Raw genomic sequence first — 16,174 nt, 5'->3', positions numbered from 1 at the left:
TCCTATGTTGCACCACCCACCACGCTAAGTTCCTTGTAGGTGTAAACCTACTTGGCTAATAAAACGTTTCTGATTCTCACGGGATGTTATACAAACTATTTGCGTAATGGATCCGCTTTTGGATCCGGGCCAAATGAGCCGCTTTATGAACTGTTATATTATATATAATAATAATATATATATATATATATATATATATATATATATATATATATATATATATATGTATATGTGTGTGTGACCCGGTGATATACCACACACCACCAGAAAATATATATTTTATTGAAGTAAATTATACATTTAATACAAAAGAAGTGCTCAAACAAGAGAGTAAACCATGTGGGGCTAAACTGTCAGTGTAGAGTTCAATAAAAACATAAAGTATAAAGTCACAACGTGTGTAGGTCATTTAGGAGAACTCTTCAACCAAATCAAAGTTACCGGTTCACAGCAACAATAAAAGGCCCATGAAAGATGGCTGCTCTATGACTGTGTGCTCTCTCAGGTGTGTCTGACTACAGGAAGAAAGGCCCAGGTGAGCTTCACACCCCTTTTTAGAAGCTCCGCCCCTTGGCCTGGGTCCTAATCACAGGCTGCCCGTTGCCTGCCTTACCACATATATGTAATTTCTCCATTTGACAGAAACATGTATTAATGTTTATCAACCAGTTAATTACAGAAGCAGCTCGTCGGGTTCTTCAGGAGCTTCTGGAGTCAGAGCTGCAACGAATAACTGATTTAAGAATTAGAGAAACAGAACTTGAGGAAGAGTTGTAGAGAAATATGGATCGATCATCAACGCCTGAGGAGCCAAGACATATGTTGAAGTTGAGAAACTGAAATGATTTCAAACATGCAGCAGGTTTCAACAGAGTCTCTGTCTGTAAATGAGGGAACAAAGTTCACTTTCACAGCGCCGCTCCTCTTCCTGGAATGAAGCTCAGCTTGATAAGCCCCTCCCTCTTCCTCCTGCTGTCAATCACAGACAGCTGCACTGTGTCCACATCCTTCCTGGCCCCTCCCCTTCAGATCTACAGCTCTAAAGATTGGTGTAACCAACATGGAGGCGGAGCAGTAGAGCTGACACGCCCCGTTCACTGAACCGTCACATGTTGTTCAGACCTGAAGTCAGAGTCTCTTCTGAGGAAGTGAAACTCAGACACTCGTTGTTACCGAGAGGTGAAATGGAGCCCAAAGGAGATCAGCTGGACCGGGAGACCTTCTCTTGTTCCATCTGTCTGGATCTCCTGAAGGATCCGGTGACTATTCCCTGTGGACACAGCTACTGCATGAACTGTATTAAAGACCACTGGGATGAAGAGGACGGGAAGAAGCTCCTCAGCTGCCCTCAGTGTAGGCAGACCTTCACACCGAGGCCTGTCCTGCTGAAGAACACCATGTTGGCAGTTGTAGTGGAGCAGCTGAAGAAGACTGGACTCCAAGCTGCTCCTGCTGATCACTGCTATGCTGGACCTGAAGATGTGGCCTGTGATGTCTGCACTGGGAGGAGACTGAAGGCCTTCAAGTCCTGTCTGGTGTGTCTGGTTTCTTACTGTGAGAAACACCTCCAGCGTCATTATGATGTACCTCAATTAAAGAAACACCAGCTGGTGGACCCCTCCAACCAGCTCCAGGAGAACATCTGCTCTCGTCACGACGAGGTGATGAAGATGTTCTGCCGTACTGATCAGCAGTGTATCTGCTACCTCTGCTCTCTGGATGAACATAAAGGCCACGACACCGTCTCAGCTGCAGCAGAAAGGACCGAGAGGCAGAGAGAGCTGGAGGGGAGTCGACTAAACATCCAGCAGAGAATCCAGGACAGAGAGAAAGACCTGAAGCTGCTCCATCAGGAGGTGGAGGCCATCAACCTCTCTGCTGATAAAACAGTGAAGGACAGTGAGAAGATCTTCACTGAGCTAATCCATCTCATGGAGAACAGAAGCTCTGATGTGAAGCAGCAGGTCAGATCCCAGCAGAGAACTGAAGTGAGTCGAGTCAAAGAGCTTCAGGAGAAGCTGGAGCAGGAGATCACTGAGCTGAAGAGGAACGACGCTGAGCTGAAGCTGCTCTCACACACAGAGGATCTCAACCAGCTTCTCCACCACTACCCCTCACTGTCACCACTCAGTGGGTCTACAGACTCATCCAGCATCAACATCCGTCCTCTGAGGTACTTTGAGGACGTGACGGCGGCTGTTTCAGGACTCAGAGATGAACTACAGGACGTCCTGAGAGACAAGTGGACAAACGTCTCACTGACGGTGACTGAAGTGGATGTTTTACTGTCTGCACCAGAGCCCACGACCAGAGATGGATTCTTAAGATGTTCATGTGAACTCACTCTGGATCCAAACACAGCAGACACACGGCTGTTATTATCTGATGGGAACAGAAAAGGAACTGTTATGAATGAACATCAGTCTTATTCTAGTCACCCAGACAGGTTCAGTGGATGGTGTCCTCAGGTCCTGAGTAGAGAGAGTCTGACTGGACGTTGTTACTGGGAGGTGGAGTGGAGAGGAAGAGAAGGAGTTGAAGTAGCAGTTTCATACAAGAACATAATGAGAACAGGGGATGAATGTGTGTTTGGATACAATAACAAATCTTGGGCTTTACGTTGTTACAATAACAGTTATAACTTTTGGTACAACAAAGTCCAAACCCCCGTCTCTGGTCCTCAGTCCTCCAGACTAGGAGTGTACCTGGATCACAGAGCAGGTATTCTGTCCTTCTACAGCGTCTCTGGAACCATGACTCTCCTCCACAGAGTCCAGACCACATTCACTCAGCCTCTCTATGCTGGACTTGGGTTGTTTTATTCTTATGGAGACACTGCTGAGTTCTGTAAACTCAAATAGACAGAAGTGATTTAAGGGACAGCCGGTTAAAGTCTGGGTTTTAATTCTTAAACTTATTTTGTTTACTTCATTGTCGCTGAGAGCAGACTTTTCTCCACCTGTCAATCAAACCTTGTGGGCGGTGCTTGTCCATCTCGTTGCTGTGTAAATGAGTTCCTGTAGGTGGCGCTCCTTCCTCTGTGTGTTTATGGAGGCTCTCACTGCTCATGATGATCTTTGTTTACCTGAACTCATATTCATCTGCAGGAACATGTAAAATGCTGTGAGCTCTAAATGTTTGATGAATGTTGTTATCGATGTATTTGTTAATGTCTCTTCCTCTGCATGGGTCTTAAAGAGAAAGAAGAGATTCTTTATTCTAGATATTTAGTTCTTACAACTTTCTGCAAAGTGTTCTTGTGTTCATTAGATTGAGAGACTAAATGTTGTTGTTGTTGTTGTCTGAATCAACATACACATGATGCACTATGTTGTGTTATAAAATAAAGTTTCATAATCAATAAGCACATCTTTCATTATTCTTTTACATAAGTGAGATTATGGTCCAACACATTGAACAGGTTTACATGATGAATAAAGTGTTTATTGACTCAAGAATGAACAAAGTACTTTCTTCTTGTCGTATTTTCAGGGTTTCATACGAAGCTAATGTATAAAATATGAAACTAATATGAGAGAATAACTGAGGCAGTTTTCCTCCTGAAACACCACAAAGTCCAGAGTTCATGTTGAGAGCAGAAGAACATGTTTTAAAGTCCAAAGTCCATCATCTGAAGACAGCGTCCAGTGTCCTGGTGGTCGAGTCATTCACAAATAGCACTAAACACTGGTCTTGTTTGGTTACTTGGGGGTCGAGGAAAAAAAGAGCTAAAATGCTAAAAAGCTAGAATTGCAGCGCTGTGTGACAATTCTCTGTATCTCCACATGATCTCTTTCACATTACACATCGTCAATATAATGAACATTGAATAGTGCAGCTATGAGATATGTGCTAGCAGCTACAACTAAGATTGAAAGGACAAGGTGCTAAGGGGCGGACATACCTCAGATGGTTCTAGTCTGTTCTGGTCCGTGATGGTGAAGGCCTGAGGTCACGCAGGAGAACACAGACCACGTGAATGAGTCTTGAAGAGAGAGACTTGCAAACAGATTCAATTAGATTCTCCTTCTTCCCTTCAATGTGTTGTGTGCCGTCTTCATAGCTGAGCACTGCTAAGCATTTACAAGTTGAGCAGCTTTCACCTCTTCACACTCCTGGATCTGAGCCTGCTCAGACATGGAGAACCCTTTGGAGTCGCTCCCTCTGCTGAGAGGTCGACCGTGGTGTGTGGAATTCGTCTAGTACTACGTACTACTAAAGTACTACTAAAGTACTACTAAAGTACTACGTTCACAGTGGGAGACGAGAGTACTACTAAAGTACTACTAAAGTACTACTAAAGTACTACGTTCACAGTAAGAGACATGAGTACTACTAAAGTACTACGTTCACAGTGGGAGACGAGAGTACTACTAAAGTACTACGTTCAAAGTGGGAGACGAGAGTACTACTAAAGTACTACGTTCACAGTGGGAGACGTGAGTACTACTAAAGTACTACTTTCAAAGTAGGAGACGTGAGTACTACTAAAGTACTACGTTCACAGTGGGAGACGAGAGTACTACTAAAGTACTACGTTCACAGTAGGAGACGAGAGTACTACTAAAGTACTAGGTTCACAGTGGGAGACGAGAGTACTACTAAAGTACTAGGTTCACAGTGGGAGACGAGAGTACTACTAAAGTACTACGTTCACAGTAGGAGACGAGAGTACTACTAAAGTGGGGGTACATGTACGTTTTAGTGTACTACATCTAAGAGGTACATGTACGTTTTAGTGTACTACATCTAAGAGGTACATGTTGTACTTTTTACTACATTAGTCTGACGGCTTTAGTCTCTTTTGAAGCAGTAATATTAAACCAGAAACATCAGATAAAATAGAACAACATAGTACAACAACTTTACGATAAGTACACAACATTCTTTTCCTTCAGTAAGACTTTTACTGTTTCTTTTTCACAGTGTAGTATTTTGTTCCAACAGCACAGATGAACTGGTTCTCTGGACTTCTTGGCTGCCATGTTACCGGTCTGGTGACCCCTCACAGTGACCTCTGGAGCTGTCGGGGGAGGCAGGCCGTCAGGCTGGACTTGGGTTGGGAACCAATGCAACAGATTACCAGCTCTGTAGCACGTTGGACACACCAGCATGGCACTGTCTCATCAACAGGAGGTTCCCATCCCATAACGCTGGTATGCAGAAGCCTGCTTTTGGAAGGGGGCTGTTTCAAACTGTTGAACTGTGACCGTAATCTGAGAGGAAAAAACATGTCGCTGAAATGTAGTAGAGATTGTTTAGTGACATTGGAATGCAATTTGTGTGTGAGATGGGAATGTTTTGACGGGTTATAGTGAGAGAGAGACGGCATCGTCTTGAAATGCAATATTAGTTTCCTCTTTTGGTGTAATTTTATTCATTTGACCCATCATCACAAAAGGTCAAAGGTCACATTTAGCCTGAGTACACTACTTTGGCCTCCATAGGGGTTTACATGATCAGATCCCCTCCAGGCAGCAGGTGCTGGTGATTCTATTCAGGCAGTAGGACACGTCTCCTTGGATTAAAGTGAACAAAGTCAAATGGACTTCTGTTGGGGCTTCATGAGTCTTCATACGCCGAAGAGAGGAAAGCTACAAACAAATACTTGGAGAGCACTATTGGGGTCTCCAAACTAGCTAACCATCATATCCTTTTCTCTTCTTTTTTTAAACTTGGGGTCAAATAACAAACTGTTCAAAAACATTTATTGAACAGATAACAACAAAGTTCACATTCACAGCGCCGCTCCTCTTCCTGGAATGAAGCTCAGCTTGATAAGCCACGTACGAGACGCTATTGCTTTCTAATCTAACTGGAAGGATATTTTGATAATAAGTATTTCTAATTCAGAGACAGATTCTGAATATACTTTAGTGAAATGCAGGCGTTATATTTGTTGTGACAAATACATTCAACTCATGTCTGACATGGATCATGTCAAACACTTTAAACACATACCTGTTCTCTGCAAACTGCACCCTACAAAGTGACCTCACCCTCTCTGTTATCACGGCTAGTGTCACCTGAAATGAACCCAGCACGTTGCGCAGCCTCCGCAGCGACCGGCAGGGGGCGACAGCGGACTGTCTGAGCGCTCCACAACCGCAGCGTGTTGTGAACATTATAACAATGATATTAATTAATGAAGTTCCCCCAAATAATATATATTAACAAAACTCAAATGCATTCTCAATGACGTTATTTTCTCCCTGTTTATGTTTCTATTACAAATAGGTTTTCTAATCAACGTATTGTTGCCATTTGTTCACAAAACGCACCGTACAGACATCAGTTAAATGAATATATGATCATTTCTTATCTTCAGGGTTGTGTGTGTGTAACTGTCACAACCCGGCTCTGAGGCTCTGTCAAATATGGGAAAGGACACAGTGGATGATGGCAAATTAAAAAGGTTATTTATTATAAGCAGGTAAAGAAAAGACATATTGTGACAATTGTGCCAGTCAGTGACATCAGTATCATGTAAATGTGAATGCGTGAGCATGCTGAAGTGTGGGGCGCTGTCAGCGAAAACAAAGAAAGACCTGACCAAGACAGAAGAAGGATCTTTATACCAGGAAACAACTCCGTTACATCGATCGCGTCTCTCCAGCTGTTAAAACCGACTGACAGCTGATCAGCTGATCCGGAGTCAGTGTGAAGCAGACACGTCCTTCACGCGACGCTTGGGAGGAAAGGACGTCTCATTTCTCTCCATAGTATTCTCTCCTCGCCTGGTAGAAGAGACGCGTGCATGGCTATCTGCTAAGCTAATGAACGAGAGCTAGCGTTGGTTAGCAACAAGCTAAGCTATCGACACAGAGGTGACTCACGTGACACTCGTTGACTGCTGGGGGGCGGAGCTGGGTTTCGAACCTCTGAACCTCGCGCTCCGAATGCCACTGACCAATCCGCTGGACCACCAATGAAAACACGCTTTCCCCGCCCATATTACCCACCATGCATCAGATTGCCCTCGTCATGGTGACCGCTGTCAACAGACTAATGTCTCGGCAGAACTTTTTGAAATGATCTCTTTTCTTTCGACCCAGTTGTTTGCAACTAAATATACTTCTATAGATCTATATTTAAGAAAACTAAATTATACACACACATATATATATATATATATATATATATATATATATATATATATATATTTATATAGCACAATTAATTAAATGTTCAACAAACATTGTAAACATGTCTTTATATTCGAACCAATGTTATAATAGTTCTGAGGTAATTAAAAAATCTGACTGTATGACACTTTATATATAATAAATATTGTGTAAATTCTAATTTAATATTTTTTTGATTTCCATTTGACTCAACACATCTGGTGCACAGTGTGATGCAACTAAGAGAAACAAGCCTCCCTTTTCCCAACTTTAGTAGTACTCACGTCTCCCAGTGTGAACGTAGTACTTTAGTAGTACTCACGTCTCCCAGTGTGAACGTAGTACTTTAGTAGTACTCACATCTCCCACTGTGAACGTAGTACTTTAGTAGTACTCACGTCTCCCAGTGTGAACGTAGTACTTTAGTAGTACTCACGTCTCCCAGTGTGAACGTAGTACTTTAGTAGTACTCACATCTCCCACTGTGAACGTAGTACTTTAGTAGTACTCACATCTCCCACTGTGAACGTAGTACTTTAGTAGTACTCACGTCCCCCACTGTGAACGTAGTACTTTAGTAGTACTCACATCTCCCACTGTGAACGTAGTACTTTAGTAGTACTCACGTCTCCCACTGTGAACGTAGTACTTTAGTAGTACTCACGTCTCCCACTGTGAACGTAGTACTTTAGTAGTACTCACATCTCCCACTGTGAACGTAGTACTTTAGTAGTACTCACGTCCCCCACTGTGAACGTAGTACTTTAGTAGTACTCGCGTCTCCCAGTGTGAACATAGTACTTTAGTAGTACTCTCGTCTCCCAGTGTGAACGTAGTACTTTAGTAGTACTCACGTCCCCCACTGTGAACATAGTACTTTAGTAGTACTCGCGTCTCCCAGTGTGAACATAGTACTTTAGTAGTACTCTCGTCTCCCAGTGTGAACGTAGTACTTTAGTAGTACTCACGTCCCCCACTGTGAACGTAGTACTTTAGTAGTACTCACGTCTCCCAGTGTGAACGTAGTACTTCAGTAGTACTCACATCTCCCACTGTGAACGTAGTACTTTAGTAGTACTCACGTCTCCCACTGTGAACGTAGTACTTTAGTAGTACTCATGTCTCCCACTGTGAACGTAGTACTTTAGTAGTACTCACATCTCCCACTGTGAACGTAGTACTTTAGTAGTACTCACGTCCCCCACTGTGAACGTAGTACTTTAGTAGTACTCGCGTCTCCCAGTGTGAACATAGTACTTTAGTAGTACTCTCGTCTCCCAGTGTGAACGTAGTACTTTAGTAGTACTCACGTCCCCCACTGTGAACGTAGTACTTTAGTAGTACTCGCGTCTCCCAGTGTGAACATAGTACTTTAGTAGTACTCTCGTCTCCCACTGTGAACGTAGTACTTTAGTAGTACTCGCGTCTCCCAGTGTGAACATAGTACTTTAGTAGTACTCTCGTCTCCCAGTGTGAACGTAGTACTTTAGTAGTACTCGCGTCTCCCAGTGTGAACGTAGTACTTTAGTAGTACTCACGTCCCCCACTGTGAACGTAGTACTTTAGTAGTACTCGCGTCTCCCAGTGTGAACATAGTACTTTAGTAGTACTCTCGTCTCCCAGTGTGAACGTAGTACTTTAGTAGTACTCACGTCCCCCACTGTGAACGTAGTACTTTAGTAGTACTCGCGTCTCCCAGTGTGAACATAGTACTTTAGTAGTACTCTCGTCTCCCAGTGTGAACGTAGTACTTTAGTAGTACTCACGTCCCCCACTGTGAACGTAGTACTTTAGTAGTACTCTCGTCTCCCAGTGTGAACATAGTACTTTAGTAGTACTCTCGTCTCCCAGTGTGAACGTAGTACTTTAGTAGTACTCACGTCCCCCACTGTGAACGTAGTACTTTAGTAGTACTCGCGTCTCCCAGTGTGAACGTAGTACTTTAGTAGTACTCACGTCTCCTACTGTGAACGTAGTACTTTAGTAGTACTCACGTCTCCTACTGTGAACGTAGTACTTTAGTAGTACTCACGTCTCCCACTGTGAACGTAGTACTTTAGTAGTACTCACGTCTCCTACTGTGAACGTAGTACTTTAGTAGTACTCATGTCTCCCACTGTGAACGTAGTACTTTAGTAGTACTTTAGTAGTACTCACGTCTCCCACTGTGAACGTAGTACTTTAGTAGTACTTTAGTAGTACTCACGTCTCCCACTGTGAACGTAGTACTTTAGTAGTACTCATGTCTCCCACTGTGAACGTAGTACTTTAGTAGTACTCATGTCTCCCACTGTGAACGTAGTACTTTAGTAGTACTTTAGTAGTACTCATGTCTCCCACTGTGAACGTAGTACTTTAGTAGTACTTTAGTAGTATTCACGTCTCCCACTGTGAACGTAGTACTTTAGTAGTACTCACGTCTCCCACTGTGAACGTAGTACTTTAGTAGTACTCACGTCTCCTACTGTGAACGTAGTACTTTAGTAGTACTCACGTCTCCCACTGTGAACGTAGTACTTTAGTAGTACTCACGTCTCCCACTGTGAACGTAGTACTTTAGTAGTACTCTCGTCTCCCAGTGTGAACGTAGTACTTTAGTAGTACTCACGTCTCCCACTGTGAACGTAGTACTTTAGTAGTACTCACGTCTCCCACTGTGAACGTAGTACTTTAGAAGTACTCTCGTCTCCCAGTGTGAACGTAGTACTTTAGTAGTACTCACGTCTCCCACTGTGAACGTAGTACTTTAGTAGTACTCACGTCTCCTACTGTGAACGTAGTACTTTAGTAGTACTCACGTCCCCCACTGTGAACTTAGTACTTTAGTAGTACTCACGTCTCCCACTGTGAACGTAGTACTTTAGTAGTACTCACGTCTCCCACTGTGAACGTAGTACTTTAGTAGTACTCACGTCCCCCACTGTGAACGTAGTACTTTAGTAGTACTCACGTCTCCCACTGTGAACGTAGTACTTTAGTAGTACTTACGTCTCCCACTGTGAACGTAGTACTTTAGTAGTACTCACGTCTCCCAGTGTGAACGTAGTACTTTAGTAGTACTCACATCTCCCAGTGTGAACGTAGTACTTTAGTAGTACTCACATTTCCCAGTGTGAACGTAGTACTTTAGTAGTACTCACGTCCCCCACTGTGAACGTAGTACTTTAGTAGTACTCTCGTCTCCCAGTGTGAACGTAGTACTTTAGTAGTACTCACGTCTCCCACTGTGAACGTAGTACTTTAGTAGTACTCACATCTCCCACTGTGAACGTAGTACTTTAGTAGTACTCACGTCTCCTACTGTGAACGTAGTACTTTAGTAGTACTCACGTCTCCCACTGTGAACGTAGTACTTTAGTAGTACTCACATCTCCCACTGTGAACGTAGTACTTTAGTAGTACTCACGTCTCCTACTGTGAACGTAGTACTTTAGTAGTACTCACATCTCCCACTGTGAACGTAGTACTTTAGTAGTACTCACGTCTCCTACTGTGAACGTAGTACTTTAGTAGTACTCTCGTCTCCCACTGTGAACGTAGTACTTTAGTAGTACTCACATCTCCCAGTGTGAACGTAGTACTTTAGTAGTACTCACGTCTCCCACTGTGAACGTAGTACTTTAGTAGTACTCTCGTCTCCCAGTGTGAACGTAGTACTTTAGTAGTACTCACGTCTCCCACTGTGAACGTAGTACTTTAGTAGTACTCACGTCTCCCACTGTGAACGTAGTACTTTAGAAGTACTCTCGTCTCCCAGTGTGAACGTAGTACTTTAGTAGTACTCTCGTCTCCCAGTGTGAACGTAGTACTTTAGTAGTACTCACGTCTCCCACTGTGAACGTAGTACTTTAGTAGTACTCACGTCTCCCACTGTGAACGTAGTACTTTAGTAGTACTCACGTCTCCTACTGTGAACGTAGTACTTTAGTAGTACTCACGTCCCCCACTGTGAACTTAGTACTTTAGTAGTACTCACGTCTCCCACTGTGAACGTAGTACTTTAGTAGTACTCACGTCTCCCACTGTGAACGTAGTACTTTAGTAGTACTCACGTCCCCCACTGTGAACGTAGTACTTTAGTAGTACTCACGTCTCCCACTGTGAACGTAGTACTTTAGTAGTACTTACGTCTCCCACTGTGAACGTAGTACTTTAGTAGTACTCACGTCTCCCAGTGTGAACGTAGTACTTTAGTAGTACTCACATCTCCCAGTGTGAACGTAGTACTTTAGTAGTACTCACATCTCCCAGTGTGAACGTAGTACTTTAGTAGTACTCACGTCCCCCACTGTGAACGTAGTACTTTAGTAGTACTCTCGTCTCCCAGTGTGAACGTAGTACTTTAGTAGTACTCACGTCTCCCACTGTGAACGTAGTACTTTAGTAGTACTCACGTCTCCCACTGTGAACGTAGTACTTTAGTAGTACTCACGTCTCCTACTGTGAACGTAGTACTTTAGTAGTACTCACGTCTCCCACTGTGAACGTAGTACTTTAGTAGTACTCACATCTCCCACTGTGAACGTAGTACTTTAGTAGTACTCACATCTCCCACTGTGAACGTAGTACTTTAGTAGTACTCACGTCTCCTACTGTGAACGTAGTACTTTAGTAGTACTCTCGTCTCCCACTGTGAACGTAGTACTTTAGTAGTACTCACATCTCCCAGTGTGAACGTAGTACTTTAGTAGTACTCACATCTCCCAGTGTGAACGTAGTACTTTAGTAGTACTCACGTCCCCCACTGTGAACGTAGTACTTTAGTAGTACTCACGTCTCCCACTGAACGTAGTACTTTAGTAGTACTCACGTCCCCCACTGTGAACGTAGTACTTTAGTAGTACTCACGTCTCCCACTGTGAACGTAGTACTTTAGTAGTACTTACGTCTCCCACTGTGAACGTAGTACTTTAGTAGTACTCACATCTCCCAGTGTGAACGTAGTACTTTAGTAGTACTCACGTCTCCCACTGTGAACGTAGTACTTTAGTAGTACTCACGTCTCCCACTGTGAACGTAGTACTTTAGTAGTACTCACGTCTCCCACTGTGAACGTAGTACTTTAGTAGTACTCACATCTCCCACTGTGAACGTAGTACTTTAGTAGTACTCACGTCTCCTACTGTGAACGTAGTACTTTAGTAGTACTCACGTCTCCCACTGTGAACGTAGTACTTTAGTAGTACTCACATCTCCCACAGTGAACGTAGTACTTTAGTAGTACTCACGTCTCCTACTGTGAACGTAGTACTTTAGTAGTACTCTCGTCTCCCACTGTGAACGTAGTACTTTAGTAGTACTCACATCTCCCAGTGTGAACGTAGTACTTTAGTAGTACTCACATCTCCCACTGTTAACGTAGTACTTTAGTAGTACTCACGTCTCCTACTGTGAACGTAGTACTTTAGTAGTACTCACATCTCCCAGTGTGAACGTAGTACTTTAGTAGTACTCCTGTACAAATGTAACAAATGTGGAATCTTTTCACATGCATGCAAACTAGGATAATACTAATATTAATGCTATTTGTTAAGTGTTCAAAAATCGGTCCAGGAACAAGCTGGTTAAAAAGGGAACCATACAGATGTTTTATTTATTAATATTATATATAAATATACCAGTATTGTATTTGTGGTATCATACCTTGAAGGATGATATGAAGTTGGTTCATGAATGAAATTACATGTATGTGCACACCAATAAAGCTGATTCTGATTCTGATATTTGTTATTATTGTGGTGGGAAGGGGACTGACTCCACCTGGACCAGCTGTTTACTGTTTTATATATATATATATATATATATATATATATATATATATATATATATATATATATATGTGTGTGTGTGTGTGTGTATACATAAACCCCTCCTACAAGATTAGGAGCCCCCCCCTCCCTCCAGATTTAGACCTGTACCATTTGCCTTTCCTGCTGTGACATGTGAAAAAGCCCTATTCTCCTATTCAAAGAAAGTTATTACATAAGATAAGATAATATTGTTTTAGTCCCGCATTGGGGACATTTACAGGATTTACAGCAGCAGAAGGTAAAGTGCACAACTAGAGACATCGTAAACAATATCAATAAAAGTATTATGAATAAACAATAAAACAAATAGAAAAACAGTAAAGAATCTTAGGCAGATGACACTCTCGTAATATGTATTTTGCACTCAGCTCTCTTAAGCAAAAAACCCCCACAAAAACCATGACGTCACAACGTCCTCTCGCGAGACTTCCCCTGCTCGTTTGGTGAGAGTCAGCTGACCTCGTTGGGGAAATGTGTCCAGGAAACTCTCCCCAGTGGAGCCATGTCGCTTATCGGAGACCGATTTATTGATCGATTCCAGCGTGTGTGAGCTGACGTCACACTGTTTATAGAAACAGTTTACATCCGCTGTGCCCCTCAGTCCGAGGCTACTGGATTGGTAAGATATATACATAGATATATATATATAAATACACATTTGTGTTTACCAGCTGAAGCTGTGGTCGCGTTTGTTTTGACGCTAACGTGATCAGTCGGCTTTCATCAACAGGAAGAGGAACTGTTTATTCCCCGTAACCATTCCTGTTGGTTTATTCCCATTCCTGTTGGTGTATTCCCCGTAACCACCGCTGTTGGTTTATTCCCATTCCTGTTGGTTTATTCCCATTCCTGTTGGTTTATTCCCCGTAACCACCGCTGTTGGTTTATTCCCATTCCTGTTGGTTTATTCCCATTCCTGTTGGTTTATTCCCCGTAACCACCGCTGTTGGTTTATTCCCATTCCTGTTGGTTTATTCCCATTCCTGTTGGTTTATTCCCCGTAACCACCGCTGTTGGTTTATTCCCCGTTCGTGGCGTCGTCTCGCCGCGTTGGTCCGTGACGGACTAGTTTACGCACAGCGCGCCGGCTCACCCGCGTTACGGTTACCGAGCTGCACTGTGCGGCGGACGGATGGGATGAGCTCGGTGTGTCGACCCTGCTCCGTCATGTGCGCCTCAGCGCGTGGGAAGCAGCACAGGTTGAACTTCTCAAGTGTGTCACTCTCATCACGTGACAAACGAGGCCTTGCTCATGTTGACCTGCTATCTGAGCCTATCTAGAACCTCAGAGGATCCGGCATGTGTGTAGCCAGAGGACCTTCCCCATAACAAAGCCCACTTTACAACGTGAGCCTCATCCAAATCCCTTTACCCCCCCCCCCTCAGGGTCCGACACCATGCTCCCCACAGTGACCGCTGTGGTGAGGTTTGCTCAATACAATGGCAGTATTTCCCCAACACCTTTGGAGAACACGTCGACGTTCCCAACCTGGCAACCCGACACGGAGGCCAACATCTCGAAGCCTCACACATGCCTGCAGGTCTTGTACGAGGACATCGGAGACTCCAGGTAATGTTTTTAAAAGTGTTTTTAAAGAAAACGCACGTTGCTTTTCCATGTGTGACGTTGCCAGAAATCCCAAATGGACTGCTGTGGTTGAAGCCGCACGTTTCACCTGCACGCCTCCTGTCTCAGGGTGCGGTTCTGGGACATTCTGCTGCTGGTGCCCAATGTGGCCTTCTTCGTGTTCCTGATGTGGAAGCTGCCCTCGGCCCGGGCGAAGATCAGACTCACCTCCAGCCCCATCTTCGTTACCTTTTACTTGCTGGTAGGACACCGGCTGCAGAAGCCCCGATCATAATCATAGTCGTTACTTAGAGCTGTGCTACATTGTGAATTGTATTATCAACAGTACTTCAGCCCGTCATTTAAAGATGACTGGCAGCGTTGCTCTCCCCCAAAAAAGGTCTGACGGGACAGTGCACCTGTTCTTCACAGTAATGAACTGCGTCGCTCTATTTAGGTGAAATAATAACATGTGTTTTTATGGAGAAGACCAATCTAACGCGCTTGTTTTTCAGGTGTTTGTCGTGGCGGCGGTTGGAATCACCCGGGCCGTCGTGTCCATGACCGTCAGCGCGTCCAGCGCCGCCACCATCATCGACAAAGTAAGGACGCAAATTAAACATGCGTTTATAATTTTGGAAACATTTTTTTTGGGGGTGTAAGTCATAGTCGTCATAGTTCAAACAACAAGAAGTAATGTTTTAAGCAAATAAATGAGATTGATTTTGATAATAATAGCGTTTTAAAAAGGTTTACATGGTACAAAATAATAGAAGAAACAACAATATAAACGAGAGATAACGCAAAAACATAACAAATATATAATATACATATATTTGTCAACAACTAGGACATGTATATGCTCAAAATAAAAGCTGTACATGTGTAGAACTCCTCACATGTTTACTGTAAAGCAGGAGAAACCTCACATGTGTGGGGGGAGTTGTTTATGTGATGTCCTCCTTTCCAGACGGTCCGGTTCTTTTCTGTCAAGCAAGTGTGGGCTTCTTGGAGTTTTTAATTAAAAAAAATATATATATATTTATTCACTGGTAGTAAATGTCAGATTTCAGCTCCGGAGCATAAATGCTTTGGTAGCGGTCGGCATACGTTATTTTATTGAACACCCGGAGGGGCCGATGTGAGCTTCAGCAGGACTCTGTTTGGCTTTCACAACCAGAGGGAACATTCCTCGCATGCCTGTGGAGTTCAGAGCGATGAGCCCGCTGTTCCCACAGCGCGCCGTCACAGCTGCACCGTTGAATGCAAACATCCATCCATCCATCCATCCATTATCACCCGCTTATCCGGGGTCGGGTCGCGGTGGCAGCAGGTTCAGCAGGCCGACCCAGGCTTCCCTCTCACCCGCAGCACTTTCCAGCTCATTCTGGGGGATCCCGAGGCGTTCCAAGGCCAGCCGGGAGATATAATCCCTCCAGCGTGTCCTCGGTCTTCCCCGGAGCCTCCTACCAGTTGGACGTGCCCGGAAAACCTCTAATGGGAGGCGTCCAGGAGGCATCCTGACTAGATGAACCACCTCAGCTGACTCCTTTCGACACGAAGGAGCAGCGACTCGACTCCAAGCTCCCCCCTGATGTCCGAGCTCCTTACCCTATCTCTAAGGCTGAGCCCGGCCACCCTACGGAGGAAGCTCATTTCGGCCGCTTGTATCC

General features: G+C 44.0%; 2 protein-coding genes across 2 annotated transcripts in view; both read left to right on the top strand.

Moving 5' to 3' along the window:
* Window positions 1–1,047: 1,047 nt before the first annotated feature.
* Window positions 1,048–3,455, top strand: LOC117730262 (tripartite motif-containing protein 16-like). Its single transcript, XM_034531816.1, has one exon. It carries the CDS (start codon window positions 1,110–1,112, stop codon window positions 2,859–2,861), a length of 1,752 nt encoding a protein of 583 aa, XP_034387707.1. The 5' UTR covers window positions 1,048–1,109; the 3' UTR covers window positions 2,862–3,455.
* Window positions 3,456–13,379: 9,924 nt separating this feature from the next.
* Window positions 13,380–16,174, top strand: part of tpra1 (transmembrane protein, adipocyte asscociated 1) — a 6,409-nt gene continuing 3,614 nt past the window's right edge. The window contains exons 1-4 of the mRNA XM_034533242.1: window positions 13,380–13,553; window positions 14,321–14,504; window positions 14,631–14,763; window positions 15,017–15,103. Of these exons, the coding sequence (XP_034389133.1) occupies window positions 14,332–14,504; window positions 14,631–14,763; window positions 15,017–15,103 (393 nt within the window). The 5' untranslated portion in view covers window positions 13,380–13,553; window positions 14,321–14,331. The remainder of the gene's footprint in view (window positions 13,554–14,320; window positions 14,505–14,630; window positions 14,764–15,016; window positions 15,104–16,174) is intronic.

The sequence above is a fragment of the Cyclopterus lumpus genome, chromosome 5 (assembly GCF_009769545.1).
Source record: "Cyclopterus lumpus isolate fCycLum1 chromosome 5, fCycLum1.pri, whole genome shotgun sequence".
Taxonomy (NCBI): Eukaryota; Metazoa; Chordata; class Actinopteri; order Perciformes; family Cyclopteridae; genus Cyclopterus; species Cyclopterus lumpus.
The sequence above is the reverse complement of the archived record's forward strand: the minus strand, read 5'-3'. Positions and strand labels throughout refer to the sequence as shown.

What these genes read in the sequence shown, in the direction of transcription:
- LOC117730262 (XM_034531816.1), top strand. Translation starts at nt 1,110, where the DNA reads ATGTTGTTCAGACCTGAAGTCAGAGTCTCTTCTGAGGAAGTGAAACTC.